At 30.7% G+C, this 21,142-nt stretch overlaps 1 protein-coding gene across 1 annotated transcript; it reads left to right on the plus strand.

Moving 5' to 3' along the window:
• The first annotated feature begins 1,714 nt into the window (after positions 1 to 1,714).
• LOC115972837 lies at positions 1,715 to 10,277 on the plus strand. The gene is made up of 2 exons (XM_031093076.1): positions 1,715 to 2,044; positions 10,161 to 10,277. The coding sequence occupies exons 1-2, from the start codon at positions 1,715 to 1,717 to the stop codon at positions 10,275 to 10,277; spliced, it is 447 nt and encodes a 148-aa protein (XP_030948936.1).
• The last annotated feature ends 10,865 nt before the right edge of the window (positions 10,278 to 21,142 follow it).

A 21,142-nucleotide genomic window follows, 5' to 3' on the forward strand; every position in this document is an offset into this window, starting at 1 on the left:
CTGGGGGCATATTACCCCAACTAGGGGTATACGATAGGAAGATCAATTATCACTATACCTATTTCTGTTATGTGCTGAAGGTCTTTCATCTCTGATTAAGAAGGCGGTGGATGATGGTGTTATGGAAGGTTTAGTAGTTTGTCGTGGTGGCCCTAAACTATCACATTTATTCTTTGTAGATAATAGTCTCATTTTCTGCAAAAGCATCACTTGAAGAATGTAACTCCCTGCAAAGAATCCTCATAGTTTATGAACAAGCTTCTGGTCAACAGCTAAACTGAGCAAATACTTCGCTCTTTTTTAGCAACAGTACACCTGAGGGCATTCAATAGGAGATAAAAAGCAAGTTTGGGGCACAAGTGATTAGACAGCATAAGAAGTACCTGGGCCTTCCATCTTTGGTAGGAAGAAATAAGAGGAACACGTTCAATGCCATAAAGGAGAAGCTTAGTAAAAAATTAGCGGGGTGGAAGGAGAAATTACTCTCTAAGGCAAGCAAGGAGGTGCTAATAAAGGCTATAGCTCAAGCCATACCTACCTACACAATGGGATGCTTTAAAATACCAGACTATTTATGTGATGATATAACTATTATGATTCGGAATTTTTTGTGGGGTCAAAAAAGGGATGAGAGGAAGATGGTATGGCTTAGTTGGGATAAATTGTGTGAGCCTAAGGCAGAAGGTGTAGGCTTCCACCAATTAAAGCAGTTCAATCTTGCATTACTAGCTAAATAGGGTTGGAGACTTTAGACACAACATGAGTCATTGGTATATCAAGTATATAAGGCGAAATATTTCTCCCACAGTGATTTTATTCATGCATCACTCGGCACTAATCCCTCCTATACTTGGAGAAGCACAACGGCAGCCTAACATCTGGTGCAAAAAGGGATTCGTCAGAATGTAGGCAATGGTGAATCTATTCATGTATGGGAGGACAAATGGGTCCCATCTCCCTCAACTTTCAAAGTCACCTCTCCATGGTAATTCCTACGTGCTAAAACTCAGGTCAGTGAATTAATTTCACATGAAGAGGCAGCTTGGAAACCCAGATCATTGAAGCCATTTTCCTTCCTCACGAAGCTGAATTGATCAAAAGCATACCTCTAAGCATACGCTTGCCTAAAGATAAGCTAGTGTGGGCTGCCACTCCTAATGGTTTATTTAGTTTCCGCAACGCTTATATGTTGGCAGTGGAGGATTTTCGGCCTAACAACAGAGGGGCCAGCTCGGATAACAGCAAAAATCCTAGATTTTGGAAGCTACTATGGAGCTTGTAGATTCCTCACAAGGTTCACCATTTTGCCTAGAGAGCTTGCCGAGGTGTCTTGCCAACAAAGGAGAACCTATCGCGGAGGGGTGTTCAACTGGATGCTTGTTATGATGAATGCAAGGAGGAAGCTGAGACCTCGTGACATCTCTTCTGGTCATGTCAGCGGGCAAGGGAAGTCTGGCAATGCACCAAGCTCAAGTTCCATTTTGATCAAGCTCAGGTTAAGTCCTTCTATGACCTGTTATGGCTATTGCTGATGTCTGACTCTCATGACGAAAGGGATGCAGCACTAGTGGTAACTCTGGCATGGTCAATATGGTTTAATCGCAATGAGGTTCAACATGGGGGTAACAAGAAGAGTGGCATGACTCTTGTTCAGTGGGCGCAGTAATGTTTGCAGGAATATTAGGAGGCAAATAATGTGGATTTTATACCAGCAATGCCTCGGGTGGTTGGGTGGATTCCTCCTCCAGTGCTGAGATACAAGGTCAATGTGGATGGAGCGGTTTTCTTAGCTCAAAAATCTACTGGTGTTGGGGTGCTGATTTGGGATTCCTATGGACAGGTCATTGCTACTTTGGGCAAGAAAATCAATGCTTTTTTGGGGGCAATGGAAGTGGAAGGGAAGGCGTTTGATGCTGGTCTGGAGTTTGCTCGGGACGTTGGTGTTCAAGACTACATCCTTGAGGGTGACTTAGTGGGGATTTTTAACGGTTTCCGTGGTTTCTCTACACCACCATCCTTAATAGCTTCTATAGTTAGGGGTATGGTAATGGCGTGGGGGTCTTTAGGCTGGGTTGAATTTTCTCATGTTTAGAGGCAAGGTAATAGACCAGCACATCTATTAGCAAAATATGTGTTAGGCATTGTTGATTTTTTCGACTTGGATAGAAGAGAATCCTTACTTTTTAGAGCAAAGTCTTCTCCATTATGTATCTTTTCTTGGTGTTTCTTAATAAAACTCTCAGTCTAACCATAAAAAATAAAAAAAATAAAGATAAATTGGGACATCCTTCTCAAAAAATAAAATAGAATAGAAATAACAAAACAAAACAAAAAAAAAACTGGTACATAAACTTTTTATAACTAGAATCTAACAGTACACGCAATTATAAGTATATATAACTATAATTTTTTTTTTTTTTTTTTAATGGATATAAGTTATAACCATACTACTTTAACTCATCAGTTACTTTAATATTAGTTTATGCCCTCCAATAACCTCTAGATACATGGATTTATGCATGGTTTTAAAAACTGGACCGGGGAAAAACTAGATTTGTCTCCAATTTCCGGTTTTTCTCGGGTTTGACCAGTTTTTGGCCTTTTTTTGGGGACTAGACTGGCCTCTTGTTCCTGGTTCAGCCGGTTGGACTGGCCGGTCTGGTTTGTTTTTAAAACCATGGTTATATGTGTGTGTATATATATATATACAGGGTTGGGTTCAAGTTACACCTAGTATAACTCTAAGTAATACATGTTTAGAAAATATAAAACATGCAATCCAATGGTGAAATTTTCAAAATATTAATTCATTAACAAGTCATTAAGTAGTGTAACATTGCTTAGAGTTATACTAGGTGTAACTTGAACCCAACCCATATATATATATATATATATATATATTTAGTGTTTTTGATTAAGATGTTTAGGATTTGAATTTCTCTCCCTCTCCCCTACATAAAATGTATCTAAAACAAAATTAGCATATATTCATTAATTTGATCATAGTAACATATATAATTTTATAGGAGTAGTAACATGTGACCATTAGCTTTTTTGTTGTCCTAAATTGCTTGTATTATTTCTCATAATTTTTTTTTCAAAATAAAATTAGAGTTATATTTAGTATTTTCTAATCATAAACTTAATTAACTCATTATTATAGGAGGTTAATTGAGCCAAACTTAAGAGTGTTAGTAGTTTAGTTACGTTATAGTTAGAAGCCAAAATACAAGCAAACAAACAAACAAAATACAAAACAAAAATACATGTTAGACAACGAATTCTCAGTGCAGATGAAGGATGTTCTTTCACACCTTTCTCTTGTAATCCTAGCTGATTTGACTATTATTCCTTAATAAGATTACAGTTTTCTTCTAAAAAAATTAATTACAAAGCAAAAATTTTACATACACAATTTTATTTTTCAGTTCTTTTATTTATTTATTTATTTATTTGCCAATTGTGAGTGATAAGTTTTCAATAGTAGATAATATGATATTAGTGGTAGGCTAATGTGAAATCAATAACAAGTTGTCATCTCAAGAATTCTGAAAATTGTTGTGTTCGCAACATTATAGAAGGAATTTATTGTTTCAAGAATTTAAATTACTTTAAACTTTCATAATAAGTCTCTCTCTTTTGTAATTTGATTACATTTTCTTAAGAGGCAAATATAACTTTTATGGTGGACCACTTAGGTTAGCCTATGCTTAGGACCGTCCATCAATAACCTAACTTTGACGAATCTAGCCGACCAATAAAAGGATTCAAACCAACTATTTAGATAGGGACAGATTTTGGGCTTTTGCTTTGGTGATGTAATGGTGAGTTTTTGGCCCAATTTTTTAGTGACGTGAGGTAGGCCCAAAATAACTTGTGAAGGATATATGTGATTCTATGTATTTTTTTGGCTGACTAAGCAACTGAAAATTTTAGCTTATCTACACTTTTAGATTATTTTTCTTACTATTTATAAGTTTTATTGCATTTTTTGATACTATCCATGGGTTCCACTATACTATTTAACTTATTTTTTAACCTATTTTCTACACTTACAGTAAAAAGTTTTCAGCTTCAACTAAATAAGCTGTTCCCAAATGGACATCGAGTAAATGAAATATAATAAGATTAAAACGTTTGACTTGGAAAAAATTGTCTCTCAATAATATGCAATCATTCAAAATAGTCTTTATCTATTAATATTTCTTTCCTCAATCCAAGCTTTAGCAGGTAATTGGAGATTGTGCTTGTATGGAAAAGCTTAGGTAGTTGAGTAATTATTGAGTACTCCTGAAGTATAAATACGTACTTTCCCCTCTCACATTTGTAAGTATCACTAAAACTAATTAAATTTATTGTGAAACCCATAATTCATGTGAGAGGAAAGAATACACATTTATAATACTCTCGGATTATTCAATAATTTTCCTAGCTATTCAAAGAACATTGTACATCATGGTTCTTTAAATAAACAAAGAAGTTGATGTTTTGATGTTCTAAACAATGATACGGAAACACGAGAAAATACAATATAAGAAAACTCGAGAATTGTTATGCAATCCCTTTATCAATTGAGGATATAAAAGATATGAATTTTACTTTATTTTTTTGTGCAAGATATTCGGAGGTTGCAATCATTGAATTGAATGATAGGAACCTTGCGGTCCCCACCTCAACCGAGTGATTGGCCAAAACTAAAGTAGGATGAAAATGAAAGTTAATAATGGAAAAATGATCACTAAAATGAAGACAAATTTGCTAGAATGAGAAAAAGAAACGTAAATAAATAATCAAAAGTGTTTGGCCATTGCCCACCACTTTTGCTTTACCCTCTTATAAAGGCTATAATAATATGGTAGGTTCTAGTTAATTCAATTGGTAAAATCTCTGATAATTAAATAAGAGATTTGGGATTCAATCTTCATCTATACCAAAAACCAATTGATGTCTTAAATTGATAATAAAGAGTTATCATCAAGAGCGGAAGCCATAGATTGAAACTCTCTCTAATTTTTTATCTTTTTTTAAATCTATAATGATGCTGTGAGATTCGTGAGAATCCTATTGGGCCATAACCATTCTTGTGTCTCCTAGCTTAGGTAGGACCATTTCTATCACCCATAATTTCTTTGTCGCGCTCCTCTTGCATTATCCTTTTTTTTTTCTTTTTCTTTTCTATTATAACATAGTGAAGTACCAAAAATAATTTTAACGTTTTTTATTTTTAAACAAAGAGTACAAATTTAAAAATTTTCTTATATATATATATATATATATATATATATATTTTTTTTCTTTTTAATTTTGTTATCAAGCATTAACAAATGACGAGGAGATTCATTTAAAAATAAAAGCAACAAAGGGGAAGTTAGGCTAAAGAATTTAAAAATCCATGGAGACCTAAATTTGCTAACAATTGCAAAATAATGAAGATAATAATTTTTTTAAAAAAAATATGAAGTATCCATTGATCATTATTTATATACTTTGCAAAGAATGTGACATAATTTGCATACACGTGTGTGTGTATATACACATATGAATATAAAAATGCTATGCAATTAGGATGCATCAAGAAATCAAGAATGGTGGGTGAGAATTATAAGGACCCTTTTGCTTTTATGTAATCTCATTAAACCTACACAAAGTTCAGATTCAACAGAGAATTTGAAGTAACTTCTAACATCCATGTCGTTGGAATATAATTGTCTTTAAGAGCGGGCATCCCAGGGATACTTTACAATAATTTGTTAGTGCGTTTGGTTGTGTAAAGACAGATAATTATTCTTCATTTATTAGTGATTAATATAAGATTATATATATATATATATATATATATTTATATATAAACTTTTTCAGCATATGATTTTTCATTATACATGCATCATGCAAATTGATTATGAGCTTCTGTGTTCGAAATCTCTAAACAAAAAACAAGGGTCATTTTTAAAAGATTCTTCATTTTAATACATTATATGTATTGGACAGGAGACTATATACACTTAACATAGTCGGATACTAAAAAAGAAAAACTATATTAATATCACACTAAAATAAATAAGGTTGACATTATGTCAATGAGAAATAGTATGGAAAGTGGAAACACGAGAAAAAAACTTTGTAAGAAAATTCGAGAATTGCTATTTAATTCCCTTGCCAATTGATGGTATAAGATCTTATTTTTAGTCTATTTTTAAACGCAACAGCTTCGAAGGTTGTTTGGCATGATTCACGTAGTCCAGCTGGTCACCATTCTTGGGTTGAATGATTAGGAACTTTGTAGTGCAGTGCCCTTTATTGAGTGACTGGCTAAACTAAAAGCAACATGATTGATTTGATGGGAAATGAATGAAAGGTAATAATGGAAAAAGTGAATTGGAAAATGAAAACGATTGATTGAAGAGGACAAAAAAAGGTGATTATGCCATAGTGTTTCAGGTAAGAGAAGAGATAGAATTATAGAAACAAAAAACAAAGGTGATCACGTGGGCTTGGCCATTGCCTATTGGCTATTACCTACCACTTTTGCATTATCCCACTATTGCCATGTCGAGAATCAAAAGTCTTTTTTTAAGATAGAATCTGAAATCATCAAAGATGATATGCGCAAATTATTGTTTTCAAGTCAAAAAAGTTAAACTTCTAAAGTTTTTTTTAATGGATTTTACTAATGTATGCCCTTAGGGCACACATTAATTTCCATTTTTAGAAAAAAATTTCTCGAGAATTGAAAAAGTAATGACAGCTTTTTAAATTCCCAAGAAAATGTTTCCAAAAATAGAATGTTTAATGTGTGCCTTAAGGGCACACATTAACCGAATCCTTTTTTAATATAGAATCTGAAGTCATCAAAGAGGATAAGTGCAAATTATTGTTTTCAAGGCAAAAAAGTTTGATTTCAAACCTGCTGAGAGTTATCTTGCTACAATTTATTATGTGCGATTAAAAATATTATATTTATGTGTAATTTTAGATATATAATTTTTTAAATGAGACATATAACTTATTTAAGTAATATATATATGTAATACTAATGGTCACATAATGAGTTAAAAAAGATAATTCTAATCTAGTTTGGAGTTAAACATTTTCCTTTCATCATCATTCCCTGTGACGGAGAGGAGAAAGGCTAACAAATAATCCATATTACATTTTTTAAGATGTTATGTCTTTTAAAGAAAAAAAAATGCTTATAAAGTAATACAAAAATTACGACAAAATTTACCTCTTAACTTGTTTGAAAGAATATCCCTCAACCGACTATGTGTCAATTTATAATTTATAAAATTATTCATGTATATTATTTAAATAACTCACATAACTCATTAAAAAATCATGCAACTAAAAGTTTAAAAGTATACATGGAAGGTATTTTCAACCATTACATAGAGGTGGGAGAAAGATTCCTCCAAACTAGTTTGGAGACAAATTATTGGAGCATTACACAAACTTTTTCCATAAAAGAATAAAGCATACAATTAAGTGGGTTAAACCCTTTTCTACTTTAATTTGAAATTTAAAAAAAAAAAATGATTATGTATTTTTTTTAAGTAAAAGATAAAAATCATTTGATTATGTGTACATAATGTAACATTCTAAGACCACATTGGCACATTCCACTAATAAATAAGGGTTGATAATTGATAAAATAAAATAAAATAAGTGTTGAAAAATGATGGTAAGTGATTTTAAAGGACATGTGACGTTATATATGTGCAACGTAATTTCAATAATGATCATATGTAAAAATCCCAATTTACTCTTTCCAATACCAATATGCCACATCAAATTTTTACAAATTAAAAAATAAATATTAATATGTTGGATTATATATTAAGTATATTAATTATTATTATTATGTGAAAATATATGGCTATTTCAAGTGTTCTAGCACATTCTTCTTAAGCCAAATTCATAGAATTTAGAATTGGGTTGTATGATATGTATTAGGAAATATTTAACGACTATTTCGTTTCATCCCCATATTATCGTAAAACTTATAGCATTTATTATTCTTTTCAATAGTTTTCATGTTGAGTAATGCTATAACCACAAATTATTTTATAATATTTTTACAAATTGTTGTTGCGGCTCAATTTTTATTGATTCTCATTTAGGCCCATCAATAACATCACTTTTTTATTTACCAATAATTACTCACCATATCAATAATTTCTATAAAAATTTTGTAAAAAAGTTTACATCTCTATCATTTTCCTTTTATATATATTGAATATCAAGAATTTGTATCTCGGCAAGGTTACATGTACATTTTTTTTTAATTAATTTACATTTATAAAAAAATTATTGAGGTTGCTTCAACACAGCTTGAAATCCCGGTCAGAAGTTTCAACTTTTAACATTAAATTTTAAATGATACCATTGACTAAGTCAAGTTACAATTATAAAGTATACTTGTAAATGGTAATCACTTATATACTTTAAATACACCTAATAAATATTCAAGGTGCAAATTTTAACATAGTTTGAGGAATTACAATTAGGTGTACTCGCAATCCTTATATAGTATAAATCTATTGATACAAATCTCATATCTTACTGCTTTTGTTCTATTTTGTGCTCCACTAATCATGATATGTTATGTATTTGATTCTTTTTCTCAATTCTATAAGAAAATTTAAATAAATACATGACAAATTGTGATTGGTGAAACACTAAAAATAAGATAGAAGATTTGTATAATTGTATTCCAAATCTACCTAATAAATAACCAATTAGGTTCAAAATTTGGATAATTTGGGAAATTACAAAATTTGAGCTAATCTTAGTTTGTACATGAAATTAAAACGGCTTAAGTTATAAACTTCTCATAGAAAAATGGACAATTGTTCCCAATTCAAAGGGGTCTACCTTCACAATTGGATGTATTCCACTTTGGGAGGATTTTTCAAAACTTAAAACGGACCAATCAGTTTTTGGCAACCGATAAGCAGAATGGCAGAGCCATCATCACAGACACTAAAGAAAGATGGCTTAATGGTTTTTCTAGAAATAAAGCACCATGTTAAGCATTATAGCAAAATTGTGAAAGTTATGTGATGGCCTCAACATGGCAATGGAATCCAATATCCACAAGCTTTTCATAGAAGTAGATGTCCAATCTGTTATCTCTCCCCGAGAGAGACTCTAACCTAAGGTTTTGAATGAGTCAAGTCGAGCTAAGTTTTAAATTTTTAGATTTGTTTATTTTATTTTATTTTGAACATAAGTCAAGCTTGAACTCATTACTAAACAAGATTAACTTATTCTTTTCTTTTCTTTTCTTTTTTTTCTTTTTTTTTTTTTTCATATAGAATAAGAGCATGACAAAAATAAATATGAAATAAAATTACCCTTCACAAATCTATGAAGTAATTTTTACCATGAATGGGCTATTTATATTATCAATGAACTTCAAATAATAATTTAATGTCATATAAACCTATTTATAAGCATATACAATTAAATCTTAAGTCTATATAAGTATATTTTTGATGAAACTACAATATTAGTTCCTTAAGTTCACCTTGTGTGCGTAATTGATCCCTTAAATTTGAAGCAAGCACAATTGGTCCTTCAAGTTTTAAAACTGAGTTGTATTAGTCCTTTTACTAACTGCCGTTGGTAGTGTTACTTACGTCAATTGGTCCTTCAAGTTTTAAAACTGAGTTATATTAGTCCTTTTACTAACTGCCGTTGGTAGTGTTATTTACGTGGCTAACGGAACAATGACTTAGCATTTTTTAATGACGTGGCATTTTTTTAATTAAAAAAATTACAAATTGTTTGGTGCTGATTGGGTCTTAGTGCCGACTTACTTGTTAAACCTTACAAGTAAGTTAAAGATTAAAAATAAAAAAAAAAAAAATTTAAAAAAAAAAAAAAAAAAAAATTAAAAAAAAAAAAAAAAAAAAAAACTGCTTGCGTACGGAGGCTTCAGCCTTCAGCGAGTGTCCCACCCCTGTGGCTTTTAAAAAATATTTACTGATTTAGTTTTTTTTTTTTTTTAAATGTTTGTTGAAATCCAAATCATGTAGCGTCGTGTCTTCCATTGACTTGATTTGATTTCCTTAATGAATTTTTCTTGTTGATGTATATGGAATGGCCCCTCTTCATGAACTGCGGTAATCTGACATCTTAAACAAATTTCCATTGTCTAGGAAGTGAAGAGGATGGAAGTAAACTACCTGCAGTATCATTCAATCCAGATGGCCTACCGTGTTGCTCAACGGCTTATATGTTTGAAGTACTCCGGCCAAGATGAGAATTCAATTTGAAAAGCATTGCAGGATCTAAAAGGGCAATATATTGACGGAGGGCTCTAGAGTTTGGTGTAAAGCAAAATTATGTATTTTGGTACTTACTTGGTACTGAAAGAACAATATAATTGGTTTGCTATCTGGCCTGGAGATGTATCGCCAAACTTTTGCAAAATAATCATTATGTCTGTGTTAACCAAAAGCCAGAATGTGCAGGTTCAAGTTTTAATTAAGAAAATTTGTAATTTTTTTAATGATGCGGCTAGGGCTTGGGTTCCTCACTCTCTCCCCTTCTCTCTCTCTCTCTTGTTACTAGGTTGTGAATCAAATTGCTTATTACTAACTTTATTTTGTAATTTTTTTATTAAAAAAATGGCACATCATTAAAAAAAATGCCAAGTCTTGTTCCGTTAGCCACATAAGTAACACCATTAACGGAAGTTAGTAAAAGAACTAATACAACCCAGTCTTAAAACTTGAAGGATCAATTGTGCTCGCTTCAAACTTGAGGGATCAATTACGCATACAAGATAAATTTGAAGGACCAACGTTGTAGTTTTGCCTATATTTTTAAACAAATATAAATATAATATATCGCTAAATTGAGCTTCATGTTCGCAAAATTATATTTACAAACACATTATTATGTTTGAGTTTGGATGTTTAAATTGTCAAGCCTAAACTTGGACTTGGGCTAAGTTTGACTTGTTTGCCAAACAAATTAATATTAATAAGCATTTTTCTTGAGCTACATTTTGTTTTGTTTTTTTTTTTTTTTTTTTTTTTTTTTTTTTTAGAAACACAAACATAAGGGTGAGAGAATAAAGTTTTAACACAAAAATACACATCAAACGAGTCAAAACTTCATAAATATACTAATATATTATATTAAAGATAATTTTCTCCCCCTATAAAAGACAAATGTAAAATCAAAACTTGCTTTTTCTTATTATTATATTAGAAAGCTTGTAACAAGTTATTACCCTGTTTTGACATTCTGAAATCAAAAATCAAGAAAAAACGAAAATTAAGAAAAATCCTAATTTCCCCCGACATGCAAAATAATGCCAAGAAAAAACTCAAACCTCCCCACTTAGCTAGATTTAGTAAAACCAAGTCAAATCCGGAAATTTGGGAGCATGATCTGAAGTTTGACCTTTGACCAAGTTTTACTTACTTTGACTGCTTCATTCTCAAAATCCGACCGTTCAATTGCACCACTATTTTTTGTCAATATCAATATTTGACCACATTATTTCAATCCAATGGTGGGTTCATGAATCGAAGACTGCCTGAAAATCATTAGCAATAAACATTAATCTCTACACTTGTAACTCAAATAACTTTGACTACCTTGACTGCAAGATATATCCAACCATCGGATTTCAATGATTTTTCACCCACATGAATTATCTTCCCATAACCTTCAGATCCAACAGTGTGTTTCCCAACCACAGGCAAAACGGACGAGACATCATTAAACCGAGCCAGAACTAGGGTTTAATTCATAATATGAAACTTCTAGCTTCTCACTTTTCTGGTATTAGTTTTTCCCATGTTTGCTGTCAAGGGAACGTTGTAGCGCATCTTTTGCTAGAAGGGCAATTATTTTACCCAATTTACTTGTTTGGATGAAAGATGTGCCACCAAACATTCTTTATGTTGTTCAAGCTGATATGTCCTCTTTAGGGGCGGCTTCACATAGAGTCTAGGGTGGTCACAGGACTACCCTGACCTAGGAAAAAAAATTATTATGTATAAATTTAAAAAAAAAAAAAATTTATCCTAAAAAAAATTGTGACCACCCTAAATTTTTTTAGGCCCAACATATTTAAACTTTGGCAATAAACTTAGTTGTAAACTAATGCTACAACTCCATTCAATATTTTTTTTATTGGATGTGAATTTTAACAAATCCACCATTTAATTACATTTTCTTTTTTTATCCTCCATACTTGCAAAATTTCAAGAAAATTAAAGTTCAATAGCTATGTTATCAATCAAATGTTTAAATTTCAAGTTTTTGTAATCTAAAATTATACATATAAAATAAGTTCATGGATTGAATAGTAAATAACATCTGATTGGCATGAAATTTGTCGTGTTTTAAGAACATAGAGAACATGCAATTCAACAGTTAGATTTTCAAAATATGTATCAATATTAATTTGTTTAGTGAGATTTGTAGCCTTAGGCTACAACTAAGTTTGTAGCCAAATTTTGTTCTTAAACTTTAATCCCCTTAACAATATATTAGTTCCTTACAAACAAAAAGAAAAAGTCCAAAAAGAAAATTTATTTAACTAAAATTTTGAAAGATATGTAGCTTGCAATGTTAATAATAAAACTATCATATAATGATTTCAAAATAAGAAAATTTGTAGAAAAAAATTATAAGATTTTATGTGTTTGCGCGTATGTTTTTTCGTTAATATATGAAGTTCTCTTTTTATTTAAATTTTGTATAATTTAAGTTTTTTAATGACTATTCTCAAAAAAATTCCTAAAACCGTTACTGGTCCTTTTTTTATTAAAAATGAAATTAATGTCTTTCTTCAAAAGAAAAATTCTTTTTCTTTTTAGTCAGGTTTTACATGAAAATGAAATTAAAGGTCCGCCCCATTCTTTTTAAGGAAAACTCCATGCCATCATGTTTCAATTTCTATTTGTTATATCTCGCCATTGAATTTTGGCCTTACTTACGCGTCACGCAAGCTGTTCTGTTAACGAAGAACGATTAAAAAAAAATATCGTTCCCATAAAAAAAAATAATAATAAAATAAAAGGTCGATAATTGTTATACAATTCTCTTATATCAGTTGAGGATATAAGAATTGAATTTTACTTTATTTTTTATGCAACAATGTCGAAGGTTGTTAGCGCATGATTCACGTAGTCCAGGTCGCCATCTTTGGGTTGAATGATAGGAACTTTGCTGTCCCCTCTACTGACTACTGACTGAGTGATTAGCCTAAACTAAAGCGACATGATGTACAATGAAATGTAAAATAATGGAAAAAGTGAATGGGAAATGAAGACTAGAAAAATAAACTTGAATAAGCAAAAACTAAGGGTCCGTTTGGATATAGCTGAAAACTGAAAATTGAAATTGAAAACTGAAAAATACTGTAACAAAATAATTTTTAAATATGTGAATAGCATCGTGGGACCCATTTTTAATGAAAAAGTTGTTGAAAAATGTAATTTGTGGGTCTATAAACAGTACACGGTATGCATTGTTCACAGAAAAAAAGTCAAATATTGCTGCTGAAAAGTTGCTGAACAGTAACAAAATTGGCCAAAACGCGTGGGAAAAAAAAAAAAAAAAAACAGGCTGAAAAGGTTGAAAATGCAAAACGTGCGTTTGGGAAACGCAAACGCGCTTCCCAAACGCACCTTTAGTGCTTGCTTTTTAGATTCAGTCATAAAGAGATTTGTTAGTTTATTATCCTTTATTCTAATCAGACAAGGCGTTACCACAGAATTGGGATATTCTCAGTTATTCTTTACGTATTTCGAAATTTTAGAAAGAATACACACAAATTTCAGATTTTGAAAGAGACAAGAGACCCACTAGTTAACATAAAATTAGAGTAATGCTAAGAACAGGCACAACTTTTTTCCACATGATCAGCCCACCATTGATATTAGTTTAGTAACATCATTGGCGGGCAATATCAAAATTAGAATTTGGCTCTAATTAATGAGAAATTATACAGTCTTCTAGTAAACCATATTATTTATCAACTATTCCACTAAAAGACACTCACTTGTTTAAAATTGCTGAGTCAGTAATTAGTTTTTGTTTAAAAAAAATTTCTAACTCAGAAATTTTAAACATGTGTGAATCTTTTAGTGGAATGGTGAACTACGTCACTTGTCCACCATGAGAACCTTATAATTTCTCCTAATTAAGGGCGCTAAAATTTATACACATACCTTTGTGCACTCAAAGATTAAATATATTTAGGGTAAATTACTTTTTCTTTTTCTTTTTTTGAGAAGGAAAACTTTGAATATTATTAAGAAATAGGTAAACTACGTATTTGGTCATTATCTTTTACACTATATTTCAATTTGGTCCATAACCTTTCAATTGTGTCAATTTGGTTAATAACATTTTATTGTCGTGTCAATTTAGTCTTTGCCTTTGTTTTTTAAATGAAAATTGAGAACATGGTAAAAGGCCAAAATAAAATTTTAGTTTATTCTCACATCAACAAAAACTAATTTTTTATTTTGGCCATTAAACAAGTCATCAATTTTTATCTAAAAGATAACAGTATAGACTAAATTGATACAGTACTAGAAATGATAGGGATCAAATTGACACAATTGAAATGTTAAAAATCAAATTGAAATATAGTATATAGGATAGAGACTAAAAATATATTTATGTATAAATTATCTTTAAAGATATCTTTGCATGAGTCACGTTACGTTTGAAAAATAACAATAATATTTTTTCCTTGTATTAAAACTATAGTTTCCTTATTTTCCTTTTTATTTTTGACTTACCTTCATTTCCTTTTTAAAAATTTTGAATCTTAAAAAGACATCAGTGAAATAAGAAATATTTTCCATTGGGAAAATTATACTGTAAATCCTATAATTTAGGGGTTTAACAAATTTTTTTTTTTTTTTGAGAAATAGTTTTAACCTATAAAGGGCATCCTCTCTTGATAATTGTTATTTTATCTTCAGAACACCAGTTGGTTTTTGGTGTAAGGATGCCCTAGATATCTTATTCGACGATAAAAGACTTTACCAATTGTGCTAAAAAGAACCCACAAAAAGGCTTAACAAATTAAACCTTATAATTACCTTCTTATTTTTTTAGAAACCTTATAATTACCTTAAATTTTCAAAAAGTAACAAATTAAATTTTATATTTTTAAAAATAACAAATTAAACCCTAAGTGACAAATTAAAGGTCACCTATTTAAGTTAAATTACATTGTGTTTTGAATTTAACATGGGTTAAAGGTCCAAAGAATGAAGATTCTGTGTCGCAAGAAAATTTAGTGAACTCCAATCAAAACCGTGGTGTATAGAAGAAAATTTGGGGCCTATTGGTACCAAGAAAGGTCAGGATTTCTTGTGGAGAGCCTGCAAAAACGCCATCCCAACTAAGTTGAACCTTGTACACAGAACTGTGATTGAGGATCCGACCTGTGACCTGTGTAGATAAAGAGTAGAAAATGTTCTACATTCCTTATGGCTCTATTCGAAACTAACTTAAGTTTGGAGTGATGATCCACAGTGGGATTTTAAAACCTGGGATTTAATTAAAACCTCTTAGATTTTCCCTTGCTTCTCATCTCTGGTCCAACATGTCATGAAATCGAGTAAGAACTTTGAGCTTTTCTCTTTGATTTCGTGGACTATTTGGTTTAGAAGGAACCAATCTCGACTATCACCACAAACCTTCCCCAGTGAGTAGATTAACCAGCGAGCTTTTGATGCATGACACGAGTTTGTCAAAGCTCAACCTGGACTCCTAGCAGCTACAAGAGCTTTGGATTTTGCTTTAGAGATTGGTATTGACTCGGTGATCCTTGAGGGTGATTCGGAGATTCTCATCAATTCTTTAAGAGAGAAGTCTACTTCTATGTTATCTTTTGGTCATTTGATTCAAGATGCTAAGTTTACTGCAGAGGCTTTTATGAATTTTTTTTTTTTCTCATGTTTGGCGTGAAGGTAACTCTATACCTCACCACCTAAACATGCTTTAAATATCACAAGTTTTATGATATGGATGAAAGATGTCCAACCGCATCTCTTAGCTGTAATTCAAGCCAACTTAACCTCAATTACTTAATAAAATTTACAGTTTTCATCTAAAAAAAAAAGATACATGGGTTGATGATTGAATTTGTTACACCTCATAAACTATGGACTTTAAAATATAATTTACCCTTCTCTTTTTATGAATTTTGACATATAAAAGAGATAATAGTATATCTACTATAAGCATATAAAAAAAAATTATATATATATATCAACAAATATATGAATTAAATTCACCAAAAAATGAAAATTATATTTGGGTCAAGCTAGACAAAGTCACAAGCCAAAGACAAAGTATTGAATAGAGGCTACCACACACAATCAAATCTCACGAATCCACATAATCGATAACGAAAATTATTAGGTATTCCCAGAGTACCATAAATTCATACTCCCCCCTTTCACATAAATGGTGGGTCCCACCATGAATTTAATTAGTGGAACTCACCATTCATGTGAGAAGAGAGAGTATGCATTTATGGTATTCCGCGAGTACACAATAATTTCTCAATCGAAAAACCCAAAACCATCATTTTACTAAAGAATGGCCTATAGTTGGGAAGCCGCTAGAGACGCCATTGTACCAAATATGCTACTGGAGTATGTATAAAGACACCAAAGCTTCCTTTTGCATGACTCTTTTTTCATGTTTTTCACTTGATTTAGTATGAGTTTTGTTGTTAATCTACACTTTTAGTCTCCACTACACCAACCGCATCAAATGGATGTAGAAATGTGAAATATTTTGGTATAGGTGTTGCTTGTAGTCTCTTAATCTGCGTTTTGCTTTTAAGTTTTAGGTTTTTTTTGGGTTGCCTTTCGTGCCACGACCAATATTATTTTTCAGCTTAAAAAGTCAGCTTATTTTTGCATCTATTCATGGGCTCCACTGCACTTTTTGGTACTATTCATGGGTCCTACTATACTATTTCAGCTAGCTTTTACTTTTATTTACAGTACTTTCAGCAAAAAGGATTTAGTTTAAGTAAAAGAAGCGAATTCCAAACAAACCCTAAGTCTAGTTTCTTTTCTCTTAATTTTCAGTTGTGGGATTTTTGGAGGAAGCCATTGTTTTATTAAGCTTTTGACTTTTGCTACTAGGAGTGTTTGTTTCTTAGATTTGGGGTTTGGAGTGAAAATGGGTAATGGCAACTTCGGTGGCTTCTCCTCATCTTTGGCATCAATCGTGGGGGTTGGGTTTTTATGTTTTGATTTTAAGAATTTTAGAATTAAAAGGGAGTGATTGTGTGTGGTATGTATTATACCTTGATTTGTGAAATCTTAATATGACATGCTATGATTGGAGGGTATAAACCATAAGTTTTTCACCACATACTTATTAAATTCAAACTCTTTTAAATTCCCCACCCCCACCCATTTCTAGACCCCCTAGTTCTTTTTGTCGCAGGGCCACATTAAGACTATGGCCACCCAAAACTATTGAAATTTTTTTTATTTCCCATTGTAATATAATTTTATTTACAAATGGTCTTGAGGAATAGTGCCACTTGGCCCTCTCAAAAAGAATTCATGTTTATTTTCTTGTTAGTATAAGTATATTTATATATTATACCCAATCAAATTAAGTCATAATTTCTCTTACACAATATATGTCGAGTGATGCCCAAATACACACATACATAAAATAGGTTATGAATTTAGCATAAGCCTTTTTTGTCTAAAGCATAATACTCTCTCTCGAAACTTGATTCCATTCTTATTATGCTACTTAGTTCACAATTGTTTTGATCATGTGTCAATTATTTATATTAGGCCACTTAGCTCACAATAAATAAATATATATATATATATATATATCAATTATAAAAATTAAGATTAAGTAAATCCGCCAAAGAAAATTTTATTGTTACGTTATCACTGATTATTTACCACCTTTAACAGTTGTAAAAATGTTGTGTGTATAATTAACCTTATTGTTTTTTCTAACCATCATGCTAGTGAACTATCCAGACTCATACCTCCAACTTACTTGTGACTGGCTCAATTAACAACCTATACGTACAGGGTTAATTAAGCTTATAAGTAGAAAATATTATAAATAACTTTCATTCTATTTTACTATAAAAATAGAGAAGTAACACAAGCTTTTTTATTTTTTTTGGTTACAGGATTAAAATATATAAATACAACTCGGATAATAACTAGAAATAATAGAATACAGAAAACATTAAGGCAGCCTTGAAGAAATGCTGATTCACAGGAAGTTAACAACAGCATTTTTACTACTATTATTATTATTTTTGTTTAAATTGAAAGCTTCTCGTTCACATCTTTACTATAAAGAATGTATATATGTTAGGAACCCGGTGATTTCTAATATAATTTTTAGGGGAATTGACTTAATTCGAGATAGTCACCCTCTATAAAGAAAGAAAGAGATTAAGAGAAAGAAGAAATGCACTAAGCAATCAATTGGTTTATTCTTCAATATATCTAATGTTGAATTACAATTATTTATTTATAGGATACTAGCTCTAATATCATTGGCCCATATGACTCAAGATAATTGGCTAGTTAATTCAATATATGCTTTATGAATTAAGCCATATGTTAAATGAGCTACATGTGCTCAAATCTTAACTAACTTATCATAATATCAACTAACTAACTAAAGGAATTACAACAACTATCAGGAGATTACAAGGCATATGATATAATTTGGGGTTCCTATCAATATATCACTATTTTTTTTTTAGTTTTATATATATATATATATATATATATATATATTACTATATATAAATGCATTAATAGGTATATGTTATAGGCTCATCATAGGCTAATTTTTAAACTAACTCATTTAAAGTAGAATTGTTATAATTACTTGTAATAGTATATTCCAAATTATATAGATATATAGGTAGATTGTTGGGAAAGGGAGAGGGGTTCAAATCACACATACGAAAGGTACCGCATAAGATAGGCCTCTTATGTTATCACTTAAACTTGAAATTCCAAGTCTAACTCTGTTATTTAAAATTTTGTTTAATAAATTCTTATGTATATATATATATATATATATATATAGAGAGAGAGAGAGAGAGAGAGAGAGATTGGATTTAAATTAAGCAATGTTACACCACTCAATAATTTAATTAATTGTGAATTTTGAAAAATTCATGTTGGATTACATTATTTTCGTATATTTTTCATGCTTGCGAAATTTCAAAGTGATAAAAAATCAATAGTCATGTCATCAAACAATTTTTAAAATTCAATTTTTGTAGTTCAAAACAATGCATAAAATATCAATTTATGGATCAAATGGTAGTAACATCCAATTCGCATGCATATTAAAATCATATAGAACATATTATTCAACTGTAGAAATTTCAAAATATGAATTGCTTAAAATTACATTAGATATAACTTAAACTCAACCTATATGTGTGTGTGTGGTCTTTATATACTTTTTCAAAAAATCTAAGACCACACACTTGTTCATACACTTTAACACAACTTAAACATGCAATAAGTTTCTTTTCACTATGTACTAGTATTGGAGTTGTGTAGGTGATATAATGTAAACATTGATAAATATGGAAATTGTGTCAAAGCATGTGAGCAATAATGTGTATTGTTACTTTACTTGTAGTTGTTTTTGTGTCTTGCTTGAGTTGCTTAGGATTATTTATCCACAAAAAAGAAAAAAAAAAAAGAAAAGAGTTGCTTAGGTTAGGATTTCGTTTCAGTAGTATCATCAGTCTCATCACTACTTTTGCGAAAGCAGCCTAAGCCAATCTAAGCGGTCCACCGTAAAATTTATATTTGCCTCCAAAGAAAATGTAATCAAAAATTGTTAAAAAGGTCATGTCAACAAAGTTCAAAAAAAATAAAAAAATAAAAAGGTCATGTCAACGGGTATCCTTAGGATAATTGTTAATAAACTGTTTTAAGAAAGTTTTTATAGCACTTTTATTGAAAATTGAAAAAACTATCAAAAATTTAATTTCTATTTTTTTTTCCATAAAGACTTTCCTAAAATCACTACAAAAAACACTACCTCTAGTGGCTTGTTTTTAGTGGCGTTTTCTAAAAACGTTGCTATAGGCTATCTATAGCCACATTCTAAAGGCTCTATAGTGACATTTTCTAACACAAGGCCTGTAGCAATGTTTTAAAAACACCACTATAGGTCCTAGGATTTACAAATACCTATAACGGCGTTTATAAACACCACTATAGGTTCTTTAAAAAAACATCAACTAAAATAATAATAATAATAATTAATTAAAAAGGACCTATAGTGGCGTTAATAAACACCACTATAGATCCTTTTAAAAAAAGAAAAAGAAAGAGGCCAAACCAAAAATAATAATAATAAAAATAACCTATAGTAAACACCATTATAAGTCCTAGGTCTTACAAGGACCTATAATGACATTTATAAACACCACTATAGATCCCCTAAAAAAAAAAAAGATTTAGAATGGACCTTTCTAAATGCTACTATAGGTCCTTTAAAAAAATTTTAAATGGCCTGAACGCCACTATAGGTCTTGGGTCTTACAAGGGCCCAAACGAAAAATATAAAAATAAAAAATGACCTATAGTGGCGTTTATAAATGCAAACGCCACTGTAGGTCCTTTAAAAAAATTAAAATTAAAAAATGGTCTATAGTGGCGTTCATGAATGCCACTTCAGTTCATGAACGCCATTATGAACACCACTACATAAACACCACTGTAAATCCATTAAAAATAAATAATAAAAAATAAAACCCAATTGAAAAAAAAAATTAAAAAATTAAAAAAAATTAAAAATTAAAAATGGCCTATGGTGGTGTTTATAAACGCAACTACAGGTCATGTGTCTTCATGGGCCTATAATAAACGCCACTATAAATCCTTTAAAATAAAATAAAAGAACCCAACTGAAACAATAAAAAAAAAAAAAAAAAATGACCTATAATGGCGTTTTATAAATGTCACTGTAACTCTTGGATCTTACAAGGGCCTATAGTGGCATTCATAAACACCATTGTAGGTCCTAAAAAAATATTAAAATAAAGTAAAAGCCCAAACAAAAAAGAATTATAAAAGGATCCATAGGGTGTTTCTAGGTCTTACAG

Source organism: Quercus lobata, unplaced genomic scaffold, assembly GCF_001633185.2.
Source record: "Quercus lobata isolate SW786 unplaced genomic scaffold, ValleyOak3.0 Primary Assembly Scq3eQI_53, whole genome shotgun sequence".
NCBI classification, from domain to species: Eukaryota; Viridiplantae; Streptophyta; class Magnoliopsida; order Fagales; family Fagaceae; genus Quercus; species Quercus lobata.

Excerpts from the sequence above, each read along its gene's own strand:
- LOC115972837 (XM_031093076.1), top strand. The coding sequence starts at position 1,715 with ATGCCTCGGGTGGTTGGGTGGATTCCTCCTCCAGTGCTGAGATACAAG. Across the intron at positions 2,045-10,160 it reads CTTCTATAGTTAGGGGTATG|GAAGTGAAGAGGATGGAAGT; the intron begins GTAATGGCGTGG and ends TCCATTGTCTAG.